The 19,641-nt window shown below is 40.7% G+C and overlaps 1 protein-coding gene across 15 annotated transcripts in view; it reads left to right on the plus strand.

Annotated features, from left to right (window-relative positions):
• LOC139967271 (uncharacterized) overlaps positions 1-19,641 on the plus strand; it is a 29,048-nt gene that overhangs the window by 3,817 nt on the left and 5,590 nt on the right. Inside the window, exons 1-6 of one of the 15 annotated variants that reach the window (XM_071970877.1) lie at positions 344-769; positions 1,465-1,648; positions 2,938-3,048; positions 3,857-3,939; positions 6,563-6,880; positions 7,316-8,106. In XM_071970877.1, coding sequence (XP_071826978.1) covers positions 741-769; positions 1,465-1,648; positions 2,938-3,048; positions 3,857-3,928 — 396 coding nt within the window. In that variant the 5' untranslated portion in view covers positions 344-740 and the 3' untranslated portion in view covers positions 3,929-3,939; positions 6,563-6,880; positions 7,316-8,106. The other 14 variants (XM_071970879.1, XR_011792956.1, XR_011792949.1 and 11 more) reach the window with 14 other exon arrangements.

The following is a 19,641-nucleotide window of genomic DNA, read 5'->3' on the forward strand; positions in this document are numbered from 1 at the left end:
CGAAAAGTTATTTCATTTACATCACGTTGAGCAATTGTTGAACAGCGCCGATGGCAACAACGTAAGTTTAGACAACGGAACCAACTTTAGACGGCAACGTAGGTTTAGACAACAACGTAAGTTTAGACAACAGAACCAACTTTAGACGGCAACGTAGGTTTAGACAGCAACGAAAGTTTAGACAACAACGTAAGTTTAGGCAGCAACGGAAGTTTATAGACAACAACGAAAGTTTAGACAACAACGGAAATTTAGGCAACATCGTAAGTTTAAGCAGCAACAAAAGTTCAGGCAACAACGGAAGTTTAGGCAACAACAAAAGTTTAGACAACAACGTAAGTTTAGGCAACAACGTAAGTTTAGACAACAACGTAAGTTTAGGCAACAACATGGTAAAAACAGCAGCAACAACTTTAGTTTAGACAGCAACAAACTTAGTTTAGACAACGAAATAAGATTGCCCTTTTCGCGTTCCATAGTGACATAGATTGTTAGCATGCATGCCATGAAATTTCAAAGAAAAAAACTAAGAAAATGTGATACTAGTACTGATCATAGTGGTGGTACTACACCCAGCTGTTTTGCTCTTTCTGCAGGGGTAGGAGTCCACATAGTCTAAAATCCAACACAGGACTAACAAAATGTAGGGTGACGTGTGGGTTACTAAATTGCCATAAAAAGAGAAAGTGGTGAGCTTGTAATGATTTCTTTACCATAAGTCAGCTCATACACAGCTCAACATGACAATGTTCACCTATATGCAACCAAGGTAAGGATATCATGTCTGTCTGACATAAGTCTATCTGTCTGTCAGCCTGTCTCTGTGTCCAAATTTGGAAAGATTCTTCTTTTCACTCAGTGTCCAATGTAACTGGATAAAATGTGATGAAGTTGGATGGTTTGGTATCTGTGTTGTTCATGAGCTTGTGATCAAGGTCATGCATGGCAGATGATGTGTCATAGATATGCCTGGGATATTCAAAAATTTGAATGGGAGCCTACTTCTAGAGATTATTAACATGTGATTATATTTAGTTTGCAATGCCTGATCAAGATTCGTATTGTTCTCTAGTCCTGATAGTTTGTGAGAATTGAATTACTTGAGGCCTGATCAAAAGTCGTGTAGGGTTCCCCTCATTTTGTGTTCAAAATATCGTGCTTCATGTAAGCATGCATGTTTTGTAGGATATGGGTTTGTCTCCTGCACAGGTACAAATGTGTACAATAGATCTGCATGCAAGTAGTCAAGTAATACTGTGTAACATTGTCTGGAGTGGTCTATATATGCTACACCCAGTACTTTCATTGAATGAAACAAGTTCTCTGTCTGAATTCCAAGTAATTAACCACCTTTAGGGATGCAGCTATCTGGATAAAATACTGATATTGAGCTGCCTGTTATAACCATTGCCTAAATGAGTTAATCTTCTATTCTTCTTTGTTTTGCACGCAACATCACCTGAGAACCAGGGTACAACCCAAAACAAAAGCCAATAGAGTATGGAAGAAAGTCAAGGGTACACCAGAAGTCAGCAGATACAAAGAGCAAGCAGATGACAAAAATAGGATGGAAGCTGAAGGTGCTACAATCAGGCAGGAGCATAAGAAGGTCATGGTCAGGCACATTTTGACTGAAATCAAGAAAATGGTAAAAAACTGAAATACTGTAGCAGTGACAAAAGGCTATCATTTGCAGTGAGAGTGTTTATACATACAATTTCTTGATATGTCAGTTATATACTGCAGAAATTTCAGTGGAAGACTGATGAATATAACAATCTGCAGTGGTGTAGGAAGGTACTTTTGAGTGGGGGGGGGGCTGAAGACTGATGGCCGGCCTGGGGAGGGGTCTAAGGGGAGGGGGTATCCCCCTCCCCTTTGGAAATTTTTTGCATTTCCAGGTGGCCTCAGATGCAATTTGGTGCAATATATAGCACACTTCAACACCCACTCCATTGTGTAAATAATTTTGCATTTTTACCTGGCCTTAGATGCAATTTGGTGCTCCAAATGAGATTTTTTTCTCATTTGGAGATGAAAAAGGGGTTTTCTGACTTGCGAAGCATGGGGGCGGAATGATACTTCCGCCCCCCATATATTTTACTGGAGGGGCTGGTGCCCCCAGGTTCCTACGCCCTTGACAATCTGTATGCAAATAGAAAAAAATTAGGGCTGCATATTGTTTCACTCCCATCTGTAGGTATGACATTGCAGGTGTTATCATGGCTGCTAATTAAATAGTCTTTCACTTATGTTTTTAATGCCTGAGTAGGACTCCAATGACATCACCAATGAAAAAACTCTAAAGCAACATTCCCATGCAAGAAGAATTAAGATGCAAACTCTAACCAATTTCCCCCATATGATAGATCTTGCATGGAACCGCTACATACCTCCACATTTTTTACTATAGAAAAATAAAAGTGGAAATATTAGTGTGATATCGTTGCAATTAACACAGAGGAAAAATCTTCACTGTTCCTATTCTTTTTATTAATATCCAACTAGGAAGCTAGAGTGATGTGATTTCAGTAGTAGTGGGTGAGGGAATTTTCTGCTTCTGTACTGAAGAACAGCAAAGTCATCTTTCATAGTATTAAACAAAAAACAACGATCACAAACAAATTTACCACAAAAGTCATAACCAGAGAAGCAGATTGACTCTGTGATGTTGCATGTAAATTCCAGTTACTGTATTCTTTCATCAGTAGAGATTACAAGCATGTCCCCTATGATATCGTTGACTCAAATAACTAGCAATTCAATAATGCACCTGAAAATTGCAATGAATTATCATTGGGGTATTGTTGTGGAAAACAAAAAGGGATTACATCTATTTTTTGCACATCTGTTTGTGTGTGTGTTAGATTGTTGAGGGTGCTTTAATGTTTGTTCGTATTACTGGGAGTAATGTAATTGTTATTCATTTCTTTCCAGTGTTTTCTTCTTCAAAAGTTGGACTATGAAACAATGTTCATTGCCATACATACCAAGCAAAATCTCCATAGTTCAGGAACTACTGAAGGCCAAAAGTTTTTAGATAAAGAGGTAGAAATCTTACGAAACTTTTGACTGAGTGTTATAGGTATGCAAAAACAATTTCAGTTTTGAGTCAGGGGCGGAGCTAGGGGTATTGGTCAGGAGGGGCGAGAATTTCTGTAGGGGCGCTTTCGACACTATCTAAGCGGAGCGCCACCACTGGTTGGCGCGTAGCGTACAGAAATTTTTTGAGTAAAGATACTCCCTAGATTGCCGGAAATGACCCTTTCTGGGCCTGGCTAATTTGCAGAAAAACAAAGAATAAATAAGTGTCATCGCCAAATTACACCAACAAACTGTGACAAATGTCAATAGGTAGATGAGAGCGCAATAAAAAAGTCAATAATCGCGAATAATTAAAAAGTGGTTAAGAGCTGAAAAGGGCGCCAGCAGTCCATTTGAGTCCGTCAGGGGGGGCATCCGCCCCCCCTGACTGTATGGACGCTCCGCCACTGTGTTGAGTGACTATTCATTGCAGTTATTTATTAGTCAAGTTTTGTGGCATAGAGACTTTAAATGCCTGGAAGTCAGATTGCTTTGACTTCATCCCTCTTATCGACCTTTCAAATTGTAGCAAACCAAGAAAAGAAAAGAGTTGCTGAGGTAAATTTGAAGTAGCAAGGAGAATTTCAACACCACAGCAGTAATATGAACAGGTTTTTCAGTAGAAGTCAAATCCATTAAGTGGTGTAATGTACAGTAGCATAATTATCCAACAAAAATCAACAGCATATGAGGAAGTATTTAAAGGTCATACATTCATTTTGAAGGTAGATGAAACTTATAATTGTTTTTTTCTTTCTGTTTCATTCAATAGGGGGTAATGCTGATGGTCCTGTTAAAGAAACAACCCGTGCAACACTACGTACCAGCGTGCAGGAGCTCTTAACGAAAAATACTGTAAGTAAAACTGACTAACTCACGTTCATCGATTACATCTTGGGAGAGAAATATTAGTGTTGTCTCATTGTCACTTACTCATTAGCAATGAACAGGAATTTTTTTGATATGATAAAGTCAAATTCCATTCTTTAATTGCTGAGTGAAATACGAACAACTGGAACATCAGTCAATCACTTTCCCAATTGTTCACAGTGCTACTTACATTAGCTGCCTAATATTGATTGTTCATCATTATTATGAGCTGCAGATATTAAAATGCAATATTCCATTTTTTCGGCTCATAGTAAAGTATTTACTACACAAACAATACTGTGGTTTCCGTTTAGTTGAAAAAGAAAGTAATTTAGAGAAATTTGATGTCAAAGTTAAAAGATTCTCACTGACCAGAAACCTGATGCGTACAAGCTAATGAACGTACAGGTCACTGTGTTGTTAGTCTGCAGAGTGTACCGCTAATGCAAAACAATAACAATGGACTTTCTTCGTACTTCTCTTAAGGAGTGAGCGATTTATTAACTTCAGTCTTGCAATAAACATGCAGCTACAAGAGAAATAAATGGTTGTTAGAATTGTTCACACATGGCTACTTGCACTCATTTTGGTTGGCAGTTCTTCAATTACAAGTAAATTATGGTTACAAATCTGCCTCAACGACTGATCATATTTTGTAAGATTCGTTGCCATTATAGGTCACTTTACATAGTGTGCGGAATGATATTGAGGTCTTGCCGCAATTCCAATGCCTACCTTGTGAAAAATATCAACATTATAGATATGTCTTCATTTGTTGTTGCAATTAATCGTGTTTGCAGTTAGTTTCAGTCAGTGGATGCAGTAATAATTGAATCCAAGAAATACAAAGCTTTGCAGGGTATGTCTCAGTCTTGCTGCCATAAAGTAAGGCTTTCAGCAAGTTACAACTCCACAAAAGCAGATACACAAGCAATTGGAACACCACAGAAAAAAAATGCCTGATGGATTCCTTATTACACATTTTAAGAGTTTCAAAAGAGAAAAATGCAATCTTTTACCGTCTCAGTAAAATATATAACATGCTCACAATGCAAATCATCCGTACACAGTGTTATAGCTGTTGTTGTTTGTTTTGCTAAAGAGAACTACGTCACACAGGACCTCCTTGTGTAGCAGTGTACAACTATCTTTTGTAACATGATCTATTTTTAATGCACTTATGGGATAAATCACAGCTGAAGCTAAACAATTGAGTATGCACATTAGAATAACAATTAGGCAATCGTGGCTAATGAGTTTAGGCATACTGTATATCAAAATTATGGAGACAACCTGTAGAGGGCCTCTGCGTAGACACTGACCTTGACGTGTTTTTGTAGACAGATTAACGAGAGTGGGCTACAGGGAGGTGTGCAAGGGGATGGTATTCGAGCACAATTGGCATGGATAATTTCAAATGGTATAGCAAACATGCCAAATATTCAAAGCATACTTCCAGCCTACCAATAAGGATGACTATCTCCATTAACAGAAGGCCCCAAAATGGAAGTAATCAGACTGTGCAAGAAGTATCGATCTAGAATAGCCCATTATTCTTCCTAAGGTAAATGAAAAAAAGCTTAAACTCTTCGCTGGTTGAATAAGTCATATTTTCTCTCATCCCCATTGTCTATAACCTGTCCGTATAAACCTGGATTTACCTAGATGACTAAGTGACATGAAAACAACGGTCAGCCTGGCATATGAAAGATATTGCTTATACCACCCACAGACTGAAATATGACGGTAATTATGACCAGGGTCAAAAACTTGACGTACAAAATGTAAAAATTCTGAGTTTAGAAGTAAACATCTAACATAACGCCAATTCGTCCCAAGGAAACTATTCGGAACAATGTATCCTCTGTCCCAGTCATCGTTTCTGAAGTGTGCTGAACATATTTTTGCCTGCATACGGTGGGAAACCTGGGAGCGAGAAGGCTTTGCGAGTTCTCGTTACAAAATAAATCCAAAGCCTGCAGCAATTGTCGTCGGCTTGATGACTGGGGAAACACAAAGAAACTAAACCTTTGGTACTAAAAAGTGTACTGGCAACCTCCTACAACATAAATCATTGGCATTTTGATACTAAAAGTATATATATGACAGAGTGTCGTACAGGCATAATGTAAGTGCTGAAGTGAATAGCTGGTTCGAAGGTTTTCCGCAAACGACTCCGCACATCTACGTCACAGGGTGACCTACAGTCACTTGAGCGCTTAGGAATTTTTGCGAAAATAGGAATTCCTTGTCCGAAAGTGCTAGGTTTTACTGAGTCCCATAATAAAATAATGCAATGTGTCATAATGGAAGTGAAAAGATGTAACATAAATTTGAACAGATTAGAGGATGTAGGAAAACCACCAGCTATGCATGTTAAAGGAATTAAAAAAATTTTAACTTAGGAAACTTGCAAAGCTTTAATGTTGGGAAGGTTCCCAGTGAATAGAACAGTTCTTGTGTGTTAATATACACTGGTAGCTGGATTGAGGCATGAACTCGAGTTTATCATGTGAACTAGTAAACTATGTTACTAGCTATCTGATTTAAGGCACATTGCTATCCCTGCAACATTTTAAGGACACATGTTTGATTTATATGATCACAGATGCAGGTACGGGCAGAAGAGCAATGAGCTACAAGCAGCTTGCTATGGGGAATATTGTGGTAGATGGTCTGCCACCTGGTATTACCTGTAAACGACCGTCTGCGTATGGAGTCGATGATCTGCAAGCAATATTACGCAGCCAAAATAGTATTCACAGCTATATACTTTGAATGGGTGTGGTATCAATGCACTCAACTGGTTAGATGAGGTAACAATATATCCCAAACAACTCTGACAGCAGAAAGAGATATCCTGATGCTTCCATGGGAGATTTACAGTAAATATACGAACCAGTGCTTGCCACCAATGGAGAATAAGGTAATTTGACGTTGTTCTTTGCCAAGCAACAAATTTGAATGTTTTATTATGAAATATGCCCCCCTATCCACCTCTCTTCCCTTATAAGTGTCTTTAATACATTGTAACAACCTATGCACAACATTTAAATGGACTGAATATGCTATTGACGTGCTCAGTGTATCTAGATAGCATTTCAGTAAGCTTTCCTTTAGACTACTGTACATACTGTTACAGTGAGGCTGTGGTTTACAAATCCCGATGATCCAGCTTTTGGCAAAGAAAACCTTCAATTCTCTTCTCTTATTCTAAGTAACTTAACAGTTGCACTGGAGTGACATGCAATATCAGTTGAGCATTTGCCAAACAGTTCAGGAATACATTGGGGTATGTCCTGTAGGTCAGTTTGGGAGGAATCAGCTGAGCTAAGCAAAAGTACTTTTCATCACATTTCAGGGCCAGAGACGAAAAAGCCCTCCCTGCTGACCCTTCTCTGGGTGATGTTTCTGCAGGTAGGGCAAGCCAGACCAAGGAGACTGTGATCAGGGATACCAATAATACCTGCAAGTATCATAAATGCACCCAAATTGGTCAAGCATATCAAAATTGGTGACTGGAAATGTTGTTGCAGACATAGACCTGGTTACTGCTTACACAGTATTGCTCATATGTGTATTTACTCACTGCACCGTGCATACTGAAATCTCTGAAAATACATCTTTATGGACCTAAAATAATAATTGGATAGAATTCTGTTGTGGTTTATGTAGTGAAGTCAAATTTTGTTGTTTGTACCCTTATGTGTTACGTAATAGGCTGTATGTAGCGAAAGTTTTGCACATAGCTTTTGCACGTGTGTTTGCAGTTCTGTACACGCTGTGATTATGGTTAGCAGCGTCTTTGCAGAGCTCCGGGGTTCGCCACGTAAACCCCTTAGTATTTCGTAATTTTATTACTCTCAGGTCATAAATTGCCCAGAGATACCTATATCTGGACTGCCTGGTTGTCCGTGAGGAGATGTCCCCCTTCTAAGAGGCAGGATGCCTCAGGTTTTGGCTGGTTTTCGGCTTCGGACGAGAAGCCACTGGTTTTCCAAGATGGCGGTTCTACCAATATGCAGCGAGCTGGCGAGAGAGTGACTTCCGCACCTGATACAGTCTTGATGTCTGCATTCTCGATGTCTGCGATCTTATGTGCTGCGAGCGTAGAGAAGTCTTCTTTTCCGCGAGCGAGCTGACCTCAGTTTAGTAAGAGATTAAGTGTTCAGTTTTGTTTATAAGTGCTGTACGTCACCCTTTTGTTAGTTAATTGAATTGTAGTTTTAAGTGTTGCCCTTTGGCTAGGCTGTGCTTTACTGTACAAAGTACATGTTAGGTTATGTTTTTGGACCGTGGTCCTACGGGTTCATAGCGTGTCTTGTTTATCGTTAAGTACGTGGGTGCTCTTGCGTACTATTATACTGTAGTGTTACTGTTAAGTGTTAGGTTACAGGCGCGTATCCAGGATTTTCAAACCCGGGGGGCGCGAATTACTATCTAAGCGGAGCGCCACCATCGGTTGGCGCGCAGCGTACAAGAAAATTTCTTGTTTTGAAACCCCCCCCCCAGATCACCGGAAACGGCACTTCTCGGGCTTGAAATGACCAACCAGATGTACACTTTTTGCCTGAGAACCAAGTATTTCCTAATAGTTTTTTTTTTTCCATCCATAACCTTTTTGAAGATTGTCAACCCGGCACATATCATGTTCGACCTGATCGCATCTCCTGTGGGTCTTTGCTTTTGTAGGTGATTCTACGTCGCGGCCCACAATACCCGTCAGCCCCACTTTTCAAGGTTTTAAGCCCCATATTTGTTCAGAATTTGAAAATTCACATTTCTCGTGAATAAACTCACTTGAAAACATACCCATAATCTTGTACAAAATTTCATCTATGGACAACCAATATAGAAAAAACTTCCTTCAACCCCTAACAGACCGGTCAAAATTTGCATGAGTAGAGGGAAGTGTGATGTAGAATTTTTGGTCAGAAATTTTCGAAAATTCAGACACAGTTTATTTATTGGTGTACAAATATTAAAACCTGTTATAACGGCTATTATAAAACTTGATTGAAGGAAATGAAAAAATAGCAGTTATTTCCGAAACCGAACACTACACACATAGGCGTAGGAGGCGCGGCGGCAGTGGCGGAGCTAGGGGTATTGGTCAGGAGTGGTGAGAATGGTCTGAAGGGGCACTTTCGACACTAAGCGGAGAGCCACCACTGGTTGGCGCGTAGCGTACAGAAAATTTTTGAGTAAAGGTACTCCCTAGATCGCAGGAAATGACCCTTTCCGGGCCTGGCTAATTTGCAGATAAACGAAGAATAAGGTGTCATCGCCAAATTACACCAACAAAATGTGACAAATGTCAATAAGTAGATGAGAGCGCAATAAAAAAGTCAATAATCGCGAATAATTAAAAAGTGGTAAAGAGCTGAAAAAGGCGCCAGCAGTCCATTTGAGTCCGTCAGGGGGGGGGATCCGCCCCCTGACCATATGGACGCTCCGCCACTGCGCGGCGGGGGTGCAGGCCCTGATTCGCCATTACTAATGTAAAAGAGAGTTTTGACATAATTGGACCTCCATGCTTTTTATACATCTACATGAGACATGTCGTTGTTTATATTAGCATCCTGCGGTATACTGCGCAATTTTAACGGACCGTACGGTACATGATGGCATGCGATGTAATAACCGATGCTTGCTTATATGATATTGACATGAACACGTTGAACGCGCGGGTTATTTGGTTATTTGCTGTTTGCGTTACAAATTCGAACAGGCGCGTAGCGAGAAATTTGCCAAGGGACGGGCGAAGCCTGTAGGCAAATTATCTAAGCGTAGCGCCACCATAGGTTGGCGCGAAGCGTACAAGAAAATTTTGGCCGAAAATGTCTCCCAGATCGCTGGAAATGACACTTCCCAGGCCTTGTAAGTTGCCTGTAAGCACTTTCTATTTTGAAATTACTTAGCGATATCATTTAAAAAATGCTGAATGGGGGGGGGGCGGGCGGTCGCCCCCATCCTAAAATGCGTCATGTTCCCCGACGACACGGTCGAGTTCGAGACCAGCCACAGTTGGTTTCATAGCACAATTCTACACACGCGTTATGATAGACCATATATAGTATATATATAGATCATTAGTGAGAGAGGAAAATGGAAACGTCAAAAAATGGAGTTGTCGGTGTGAGGGGTAGGGTGAGTCACACTTTTACGAAATCATTGATCCGTCACTGGCTACCCTTCAGCGCTGTAATGATGTCACTGTTCCTCTTTCTCTCCCCGGTGTCTTCGCGTTTTTCGTTTACTCCCTCCTTTTCTCCTTTTTCTCTTTTTCTTCTTTTTCTTTTCCCTTCCTTCCTCTCCTTCTCCTCTTTTTTCCCCTCTTTTTTCCTTTTTTCTTCTCTTTTTTTCTCTTCTCTTTTTCTTACCCGGGGGGCGTGCGCCCCCAACGCCCCCCCCTGGATACGCACCTGGGTTACAACTTACAGTACCGGTAAGGTTGGGTATATGGCGGCATCTATGCATTGTAACGTTGGGTTTTACAGAACGTTAACGATGTTTGTCATCCTGGTTCGTTGTACTTCTCGCTGTTTAAAGTTATGTCTCAGAGATTGTCCTTGAATCTTAGCCAGGCATTGTGAATAGCTATAGAGCGACAAGACTCTTGAGAGTTTGTGGGTTCAGGGGGTGAAAATTCCTACTGTCTAGAAACAGCTAGGTGGAAATTCCTGTAATGGTTGCAGCTGGCATGGGTTGCCCTGGCTATTATTGAGGTGATAAAAGTCCTTGCCTGTTGACAAACTTATTGTATTATTTCCAAGTGCAGATGATTACAGATCGTGTACATTATACATTTTGTACAGTATTGCGGGTATTCATTCTTTAATTGTATTTGTGTTGATGTTATTGATATTACGTAGTAATAGTATTGAGTATAGGTTTTCCCCGAGATAGGATAGATTTAATTAGGTTAAGGAGTTCGTTAAGCCATTTATATTATCATGTATCATAATTTATTCATATGTATATTTTCATTTAGAGTTTGTAATAAATTGTCAGCCCTGGTTTCAACGCACTCTTGCTTCCTCATTTATAACTTATGAGTTCGAAGCGAAGGACCCTAAATCTGGTAATTTCCCCCGCCATCCGCTGTTCGCTTCATTTAAATTGTGACAACTGTAAAATGTATCATTTTGGTATTAATAAAAAAATTCATCTTTCACTTAAGTGGACGGTTTCGGAGCAAACGACCATTTCTGAGTGGATGGCGCCTCATGTTGACCCTTTCCGCGTTTCATACTATATGATTGGTACTATAAGTTCAAGTGGACTAAAAGTCACACATACGCATTATATTATTAAGTCCATGGGCAGCGATCATGAGGGGGACGGGGGGACATGTCCCCCCCAATATTTTAGGTGGGGGGATATAGTATCTAATATCCCCGCAATATTTCGTGGCATAGTTTTTTTTTTTAGCATATTTTTTTAATTGTTTTTATGATATCGCTAGTAATTTAAAAATAGAAAATGCTTAGATGCAACCTACAAGGCCTGGGAAGTGCCATTTCCAACGATCTGGGAGGCATTTTCTGCCAATTTTTTTTTTTTCGCGCTTCGCGCCAACTTATGGTCGCGCTACGCTTAGATAGTTTGCCTACAAGCTTCGCCCCTCCCTTGGCAAAATCCCTTGCAAGGCGCCTGTCTAACCGTGTCACAATTTGTTACTATATATGACCGAAAGTAGTTTTTACTTTTTTTTCGAAATGAATAGCTAGACGGACCGCATCCGTAATGAAATTTGGTTTGCCGATGAAAATGGAAAATAGGGCTGTAGCAACCATATTTAAAAAAAAAGAAATAGATAGATGTAAGATGGTCAGCTCTTACATAAAGTTTTCTTTTGTACTATAGTTTTACTTGTTTATTAGTATTAGTGTACTGTGCAGGGTCACTGTACAGAGGTCTATACATTTGTACAGTATATCTGTATGTTGCTTGTGGTGGTAAAAAAGGGGGATTAAAATCTCTCCTTCTGGGTTGCTAAGCAACTATCTTTGTTCTTCCTGGAAATTAGCCCTCACAGGAAATGGGGTCTGTGTATATATATTATAGGAACAAAGGGAGTTTTGAGGGTACTGTATAGGGAGTTAGGGAGTTGGCCATAAGCATTAGAGCAAGACAGTTGCTAAAGAGAAGATATATATAGTTTTAATGCTGGGGATAGTTTGTTTTAAACCTTAATTTACAAAATCAAGTTACTGTAGTCCTTATTATTTATGGAAGGAGTCATATTCACCTGACAGTCTGGGACACTATTTACTATAAAGAATATTATTTACTTAGAGGATATAATTTTACCATAAAGGATAGGCCGGGACACCATTTGTTTTAACTGACATTATTTTACCACAAAGGATATACACATTATTTTACTGGAGGAAAGCCTGGGACTCTATCGCTTATTAATTAAAGGACACTATTTCGTTGGGATCAGACATTATACCATTCATCTGTTCAACTCTTTACCGATGTCGTGGAATACTGTATCTGATGTCGTGGAAGACCTGTACCTGATGTCACCAGCACGCAGACTCACCAGAACAGCTTTATAAATTAAGTGTATTTACTTTACTTTTGGGTGTGCACCTCACTACTGTAAGTTGTTTTATTTAATTCTTTGACTGGGCCCAGGTCATCTGTACTGTATATTGTTTGTTATTCATAATTATAATTTCTTTTGATCCAATCCAGTTGAGTTCTCTATTTTTTATGTGTCTTGCTCTGTGTTTGGTCCCCACACCAAACCCAGAGTTCTCTGATCAAGAAAAACATTTATTTTCAGTGGCAAACACCCTTACATAATTGGTAGTACGAGTGGGGTTATTAAACTGATCAGAAAGACACAGCTCATGACCAACTGCAGTGGAACAAATTAAATTTCAGAGATATTTTTATATATATTTTATATTTTATTATTATTGGTCACAATTCTCACCATGAATGATAATATTGCTACCACTAGTACTAACATAGGGGGCCAACATGCAATGTCATATATGTTTATGCCAAATGTACATATTCCTACTTTTACGGGTCACCCCAAAAGTGTTAATGACCCCTCACTTACTGATTGGGTTGCGGCTGTTACAGCAGCCTATCATACATTCAATACACCAAACGACCAACAGGCTGCTTTAGCAATCAGGTACCTAGGAGGGGAAGCAAAGCGAGAGGTCTCTGTCCTAGCTGCAGCTGAACGAGATACGGCCGACAAAGTGTTCAAAGTTCTACAAAATATATATGGAGACAAAACCCCTGAAAATACTCTCATGGCCACATTTTATTCACGGGGTCAGAGAAGCGAGGAGACTATCAGGCAATATGGACTTGGTTTGCGGGAATTGCAAAATCGAATAGTCTCACGATTTCCAAATACAATAGTGAACCCAGACAGGGCCCTAAGAGATCGCTTCGTGGCAGGTATTAGAAACAGTGCCATACAGATGGAACTTCGAAGGGAGATTCGAAAGAAAAAAAAGCATGACATTCGAGGAGGTGAAGCAGGAGGGTATTCATCTAGAGGAAGAGTTCCTGGTAGAACCAGCACCAACAATCAACCAAACTATGGCAGCAACAGTGCAACAAGTGCGTAGGGATGAACCGGTTGATAATCTAGTATCTCTGGAGCGTAAGCTGATGGCATGGCAGCAAAAGATGGAGGATTCCATAAAAGGCTTACAACAGGAAGTGATTAGGTTGAAGGGGTCTCCAGCAGAAACAAAGGGGTATAGAGGACGACCAGATGACCAGTACTCACCCGATGGCCGACCAGTTTGCAGGTATTGCAAGATTGCTGGACATATTGAAAGAGTTTGTAGGAAAAAGATGGCTGCCAGTCAACAAGTGACTTCTCCACCCGCACAGCAACATCATTTAAACTAGTGAAGTCCAAGGTTGCGAGCCAGACTGCGGATGACTCTATGTGTAAATTACAAGGCTCAGAAAACGGAACACTGTCACCACCAGACTTAAAGGCAAGACTTGTTGGTGATTACCTGACGATTGACATCATCATTGACGGCGTAAGGACCACCTGTCTTATTGATACTGGTTCACAGGTTACAACCATCTCAGAGGACTTTTTCACCCGACAACTGACTCGAAGAGATGTTCAAAAAGAACCATTACATTGGTTGAAATTGACAGCAGCCAATGGTTTAGCCGTTCCATTTCTCGGGGGTGCTGAGATGTCAGTGGAAGTTGCAGGAGTTAACCTAGAGGTCTTTGCATTAATTGTCCAAAATGAACCAATACAGGGGGTACCATGTCTGTTGGGCATGAATGTGATATCTCAGTGCCAAGAGATATTGTTCCATCATTGCGCTCCACGATTCCTCAGTCATCTTACACCCAATGTCAGGAATACGTCAGTCCTATTTCAATCTACAACTATGCAGCTAGACCCGCAAGAGTCACAGCCATTGCCCATAGACAGCACTGGAAGGATTGGACGAGTGACCATCAGGGGGAATGGTCCCATAACAATAAAGGGCCATGAGGAAATTTTGATTGATGCCTGCTGTAATGAGTTGAAATCTCACAAACGACCTATTCAAGCTTTGCTGGAGCCGATGCCCTCAGATCGCTATAATTTGCCCCACAACATACTGGTCGCCCGAACACTCGTAATTGTCAATAATAACCGAGTAACTGCCCGTGTGGTCAATGTAGGTGATCACGACATAACCTTGCCTAAAGGTGCTCCACTGGGTGAATTATTTCAGGTAGAAGTGTTGCCATCGTCAGCAAAAGAAGTTGAAATTCAACAAACAGGCCCAAATACTCTCCAGGTTGGAATCCAACAGCAGCATGTTTCCACTTCAACGGTCATTAACAATTCTGACCAAATAGTACCTGATGTTGATGTGAACACCAATGACTTGACAAAAGAGCAGACACAGAAGCTGAAAGAATTCCTGTGCTCCCACCAGCAAGTATTTTCACAACATGACAGTGATTATGGCTGTACAGACACGATCATGCATACTATTCCCACAGGTGACGAGTTACCCAGCCGAGAACGCTATCGTATGATCCCACCAAAATTATACAAAGAGGTCAAAGAACAACTCCAAGTCATGTTGGATAAAGGGGTAATCAAGGAGAGTTACAGCCCCTGGGCAGCGCCAATGGTGTTGGTGAAGAAGGGAGATGGGACCATAAGAATATGTGTAGACTACAGAAAGTTGAATGATAAGACCAGAAAGGACGCTTTTCCACTACCCAGAATACACGAATCTCTCAATGCACTTAGCAAAGCTAAATTATTTTCTACACTAGACTTGGCCAGTGGCTTTTGGCAAGTGGAAATGAGCCCAGAGGACCAACCCAAGACGGCATTCACAACACCCATGGGATTATACGAGTTCAACAGGATGCCCTTTGGACTCTGTAATGCCCCAGCAACATTCCAGCGGCTGATGCAAGGATGTCTAGGAGACCTCAATTATGAGTCAGTGCTTCTCTACATAGACGATATTATTGTGTTTTCTGAAGACTTTGATACGCACCTAAACCGGCTAGGGACAGTATTGAGTCGCCTCCACCAACATGGACTGAAAGTGAAACCGTCTAAGTGCCATCTGTTAAAATCGTCAGTGCGATACCTGGGCCATGTAGTATCAGCTGGTGGTGTTGCTACTGAACCTGATAAGTGCAAGTCTATCGAGGAATGGCCAACGCCCAAGAGTGTTAAAGATGTAAGATGCTTCTTGGGATTGGCTGGATTTTACCGTCGGTTTGTTCAAGATTTTTCAAAGATTGCAGCTCCGCTACATGGTCTCACGCGAATTCCCAAGAACGAGAATAAACATCCAGTGAAATCTAAATTTGAATGGACTGAAGAGTGTCAAGATGCATTTATCAAGCTGAAATCGTGTCTGTCATCACCTCCAATTCTAGCCTATGCTGACCACAGTTTGCCATTCCTATTGTATACAGATGCAAGCAATTTGGGTCTTGGTGCTATACTGAGCCAAGTACAGGGAGAACAAGAACGAGTCATTGCTTACGCAAGCCGTAGCCTACGAGAGTCGGAGAGAAATGACAAGAATTATAGCGCATTCAAGCTGGAGTTGCTTGCAGTGACTTGGTCAGTCACCCAGAAATTCAAGGACTATCTGATGGGAGCAAAAGTCACCATCTACACTGACCACAACCCATTAGTACATCTACATTCCGCTAATCTTGGAACCATCGAGCAACGGTGGGTTGCAAAACTCTCCTGTTTCAATTACAAGATTAAGTATAAACCAGGTCGTAATAATGCCAATGCTGACGCACTGTCCCGGTATCCACATGTAACTACTAATTCTGGGGACGCCGATGAAGATGAGATGATTGCTTATGCAATGCAGCTGGAAGCTGCTCAGGGCAGTGAGACATTTCCAGGTTATACAATGGAAGAACTCAGGTTCAAACAACAAGGAGATGTTACAATTAAAGAGGTGGTAGACAGGTTAAATGAAGGGACCAGACCCGCTGTTCATGGTACGTCACAATCTTTCAAAGTCCTCTGTAACCAGTGGCAGAAATTGAAGATGAAAAATGGGCTTCTGTTCCGAACATACAAGGAGAAAAGAGGTGCTAGGTGCCAAGAGCAACTTATTGTTCCAGAGGGCCTCCAAGCTGACATTCTCCTTGCCCTGCATGATAATGCCAATCACCCTTCGTCAGAGCGGACACTGGCTTTGCTGAGAAAAAGGTTCTACTGGCCAGGAATGACCTCGGATACTAAGGCATATTGCCAAAGATGTGAAAGATGCAGCTTGAGGAGACCACCTGCTCCTAGCACCAAAGCCCCACTGGTACCCATCAAGACATCAGCCCCACTAGAGCTACTTTCAGTCGACTTCCTGAAGTTAGATGTTTCCTCTGATGGGTATGAGAATTTCCTTGTGATGATAGACCATTTCACTAAGTTGGCTGTGGCAGTGCCTACCAGGGATCAGACAGCAGTAACGACAGCAAGGGTACTCTGGCAACAATTCTTCACAAAGTATGGTTGTCCTGCCAGAATCATTTCAGATCAGGGAAGAAATTTCGAATCGATTGTGGTAGCTGAATTGTGCAAATTGTATGGTATACAGAAGAGCAGAACATCACCATATCATCCGGCCGGAAACGGGGTTTGTGAAAGACTAAATCGTTCACTTATCAACATGGTGCGTTCTCTACCCGAAGAAAAGAAGAATAAGTGGCCAAGTCTGTTACCAGAAATCACGTATATATACAACAACACGCCACATTCCTCCACTGGTCACACACCCTTCTACTTAATGTTTGGACGGGAAGGCAGGCTTCCAATTGATTTGACCTTTGGACTGAATGACAACCAAACGGAAACTTCCACCAGTGACTGGGTTATCAACCATGGGAGACGCCTACATGATGCCCATCAGCTGGCTGAGAGGGAGATGAATAAGGCATCCCAGGTGCAGAAACACAACTTTGACAAGAAAGCGAAGGCGAAACAGTTGTGTAGGGGTGAACGAGTACTGTTTCAGAGACGAGACTTCAAGGGGCGACACAAGGTGAAAGACCACTGGTATCCTACCCCCTATATTGTTGTAGAACAAATAAACCCAGATATACCGGTGTATAAGGTCAGACCTGAAAGCGGCAGTGGAGATGAGAAAATTGTACACCGCAATAGGTTGAAGCCATGTACCATTGACTTTACAACAGATGAAGTAGCGGAACCCACCAATGAACCATTGTCTGCACCAGAGGAAGAGGTCACCCCTCTAATCGCAATCCCCATCTTGGAGCCACCAGTTATCCCAGTACCTAATCATACACATGATGAAGAAGTTCTACCTGAACCTGAAGTTATGGGAAATAATGACCAATCGAAACCAAACCACGCCCGAACCTCCACTCCTCCTAGGGAATATGATTTGCAGCCTGTTAGGGAATCTAGACGGTTAAGAGGGTTATCCCCATTACAAAATAATGGCGTAAATACATTGCATTGTGTGTTGACCCCCATTACCATCAAGTCTTCATGGTTAGAACATGGGTTAAAAGTTGCAAAATCTCAAGATTATTTCATGCATAGTGTATTAAACTGTATCAGTGATTAATTCGGTATGTTGCTGTACATAGTATTTCATTTCTTTAGTTTGCTTTTGAGTTGTATTATTTCTTTTGTTGCTATTCCAGTGTTCAGTGAGAGCAGTCTCAAAATGTATTTGTACTTTAGTTTGTTGCTCATTTTGTTGTTGTTGTCAAGTATGCCAACTTTAAGCAGGAGGGAGATGTAAGATGGTCAGCTCTTACATAAAGTTTTCTTTTGTACTATAGTTTTACTTGTTTATTAGTATTAGTGTACTGTGCAGGGTCACTGTACAGAGGTCTATACATTTGTACAGTATATCTGTATGTTGCTTGTGGTGGTAAAAAAGGGGGATTAAAATCTCTCCTTCTGGGTTGCTAAGCACCTATCTAAACTATCTTTGTTCTTCCTGGAAATTAGCCCTCACAGGAAATGGGGTCTGTGTATATATATTATAGGAACAAAGGGAGTTTTGAGGGTACTGTATAGGGAGTTAGGGAGTTGGCCATAAGCATTAGAGCAAGACAGTTGCTAAAGAGAAGATATATATAGTTTTAATGCTGGGGATAGTTTGTTTTAAACCTTAATTTACAAAATCAAGTTACTGTAGTCCTTATTATTTATGGAAGGAGTCATATTCACCTGACAGTCTGGGACACTATTTACTATAAAGAATATTATTTACTTAGAGGATATAATTTTACCATAAAGGATAGGCCGGGACACCATTTGTTTTAACTGACATTATTTTACCACAAAGGATATACACATTATTTTACTGGAGGAAAGCCTGGGACTCTATCGCTTATTAATTAAAGGACACTATTTCGTTGGGATCAGACATTATACCATTCATCTGTTCAACTCTTTACCGATGTCGTGGAATACTGTATCTGATGTCGTGGAAGACCTGTACCTGATGTCACCAGCACGCAGACTCACCAGAACAGCTTTATAAATTAAGTGTATTTACTTTACTTTTGGGTGTGCACCTCACTACTGTAAGTTGTTTTATTTAATTCTTTGACTGGGCCCAGGTCATCTGTACTGTATATTGTTTGTTATTCATAATTATAATTTCTTTTGATCCAATCCAGTTGAGTTCTCTATTTTTTATGTGTCTTGCTCTGTGTTTGGTCCCCACACCAAACCCAGAGTTCTCTGATCAAGAAAAACATTTATTTTCAGTGGCAAACACCCTTACATATATATAGATATATATATGTATGTATGTATGTATATATATATATGTATATATATATATAAATATATATATATCCATTATATCCATTTCATTAACATAAAGTCTGTTCAAAGTATCTCTTTCGAGATCCGGCTTTAGGAATCACAAATGATTTCGAGTTGGTTAGCATCATGTTTGATCTCTAGAGTAAGGCAAAATATGTCACCAAAAACAGAACTAGTATTGTTCGATACAGGTGACAAACGCCTACAGTGGAATTACGACCTTCCTTACCGGTTTCGAACCTCTGGACATACAATCAGCGTCCATAGCCTAGTGGTTAGGGTGTCCGCGTACAGAAAGGAAGGCCCGTGGTTCGAATCCCGGTGGAGGCTGAAAGTTTTTTCACTGTTCTTGATTTCCCAACTCA

Source organism: Apostichopus japonicus, chromosome 5 (genome assembly GCF_037975245.1).
Source record: "Apostichopus japonicus isolate 1M-3 chromosome 5, ASM3797524v1, whole genome shotgun sequence".
Lineage (NCBI taxonomy): Eukaryota > Metazoa > Echinodermata > Holothuroidea > Aspidochirotida > Stichopodidae > Apostichopus > Apostichopus japonicus.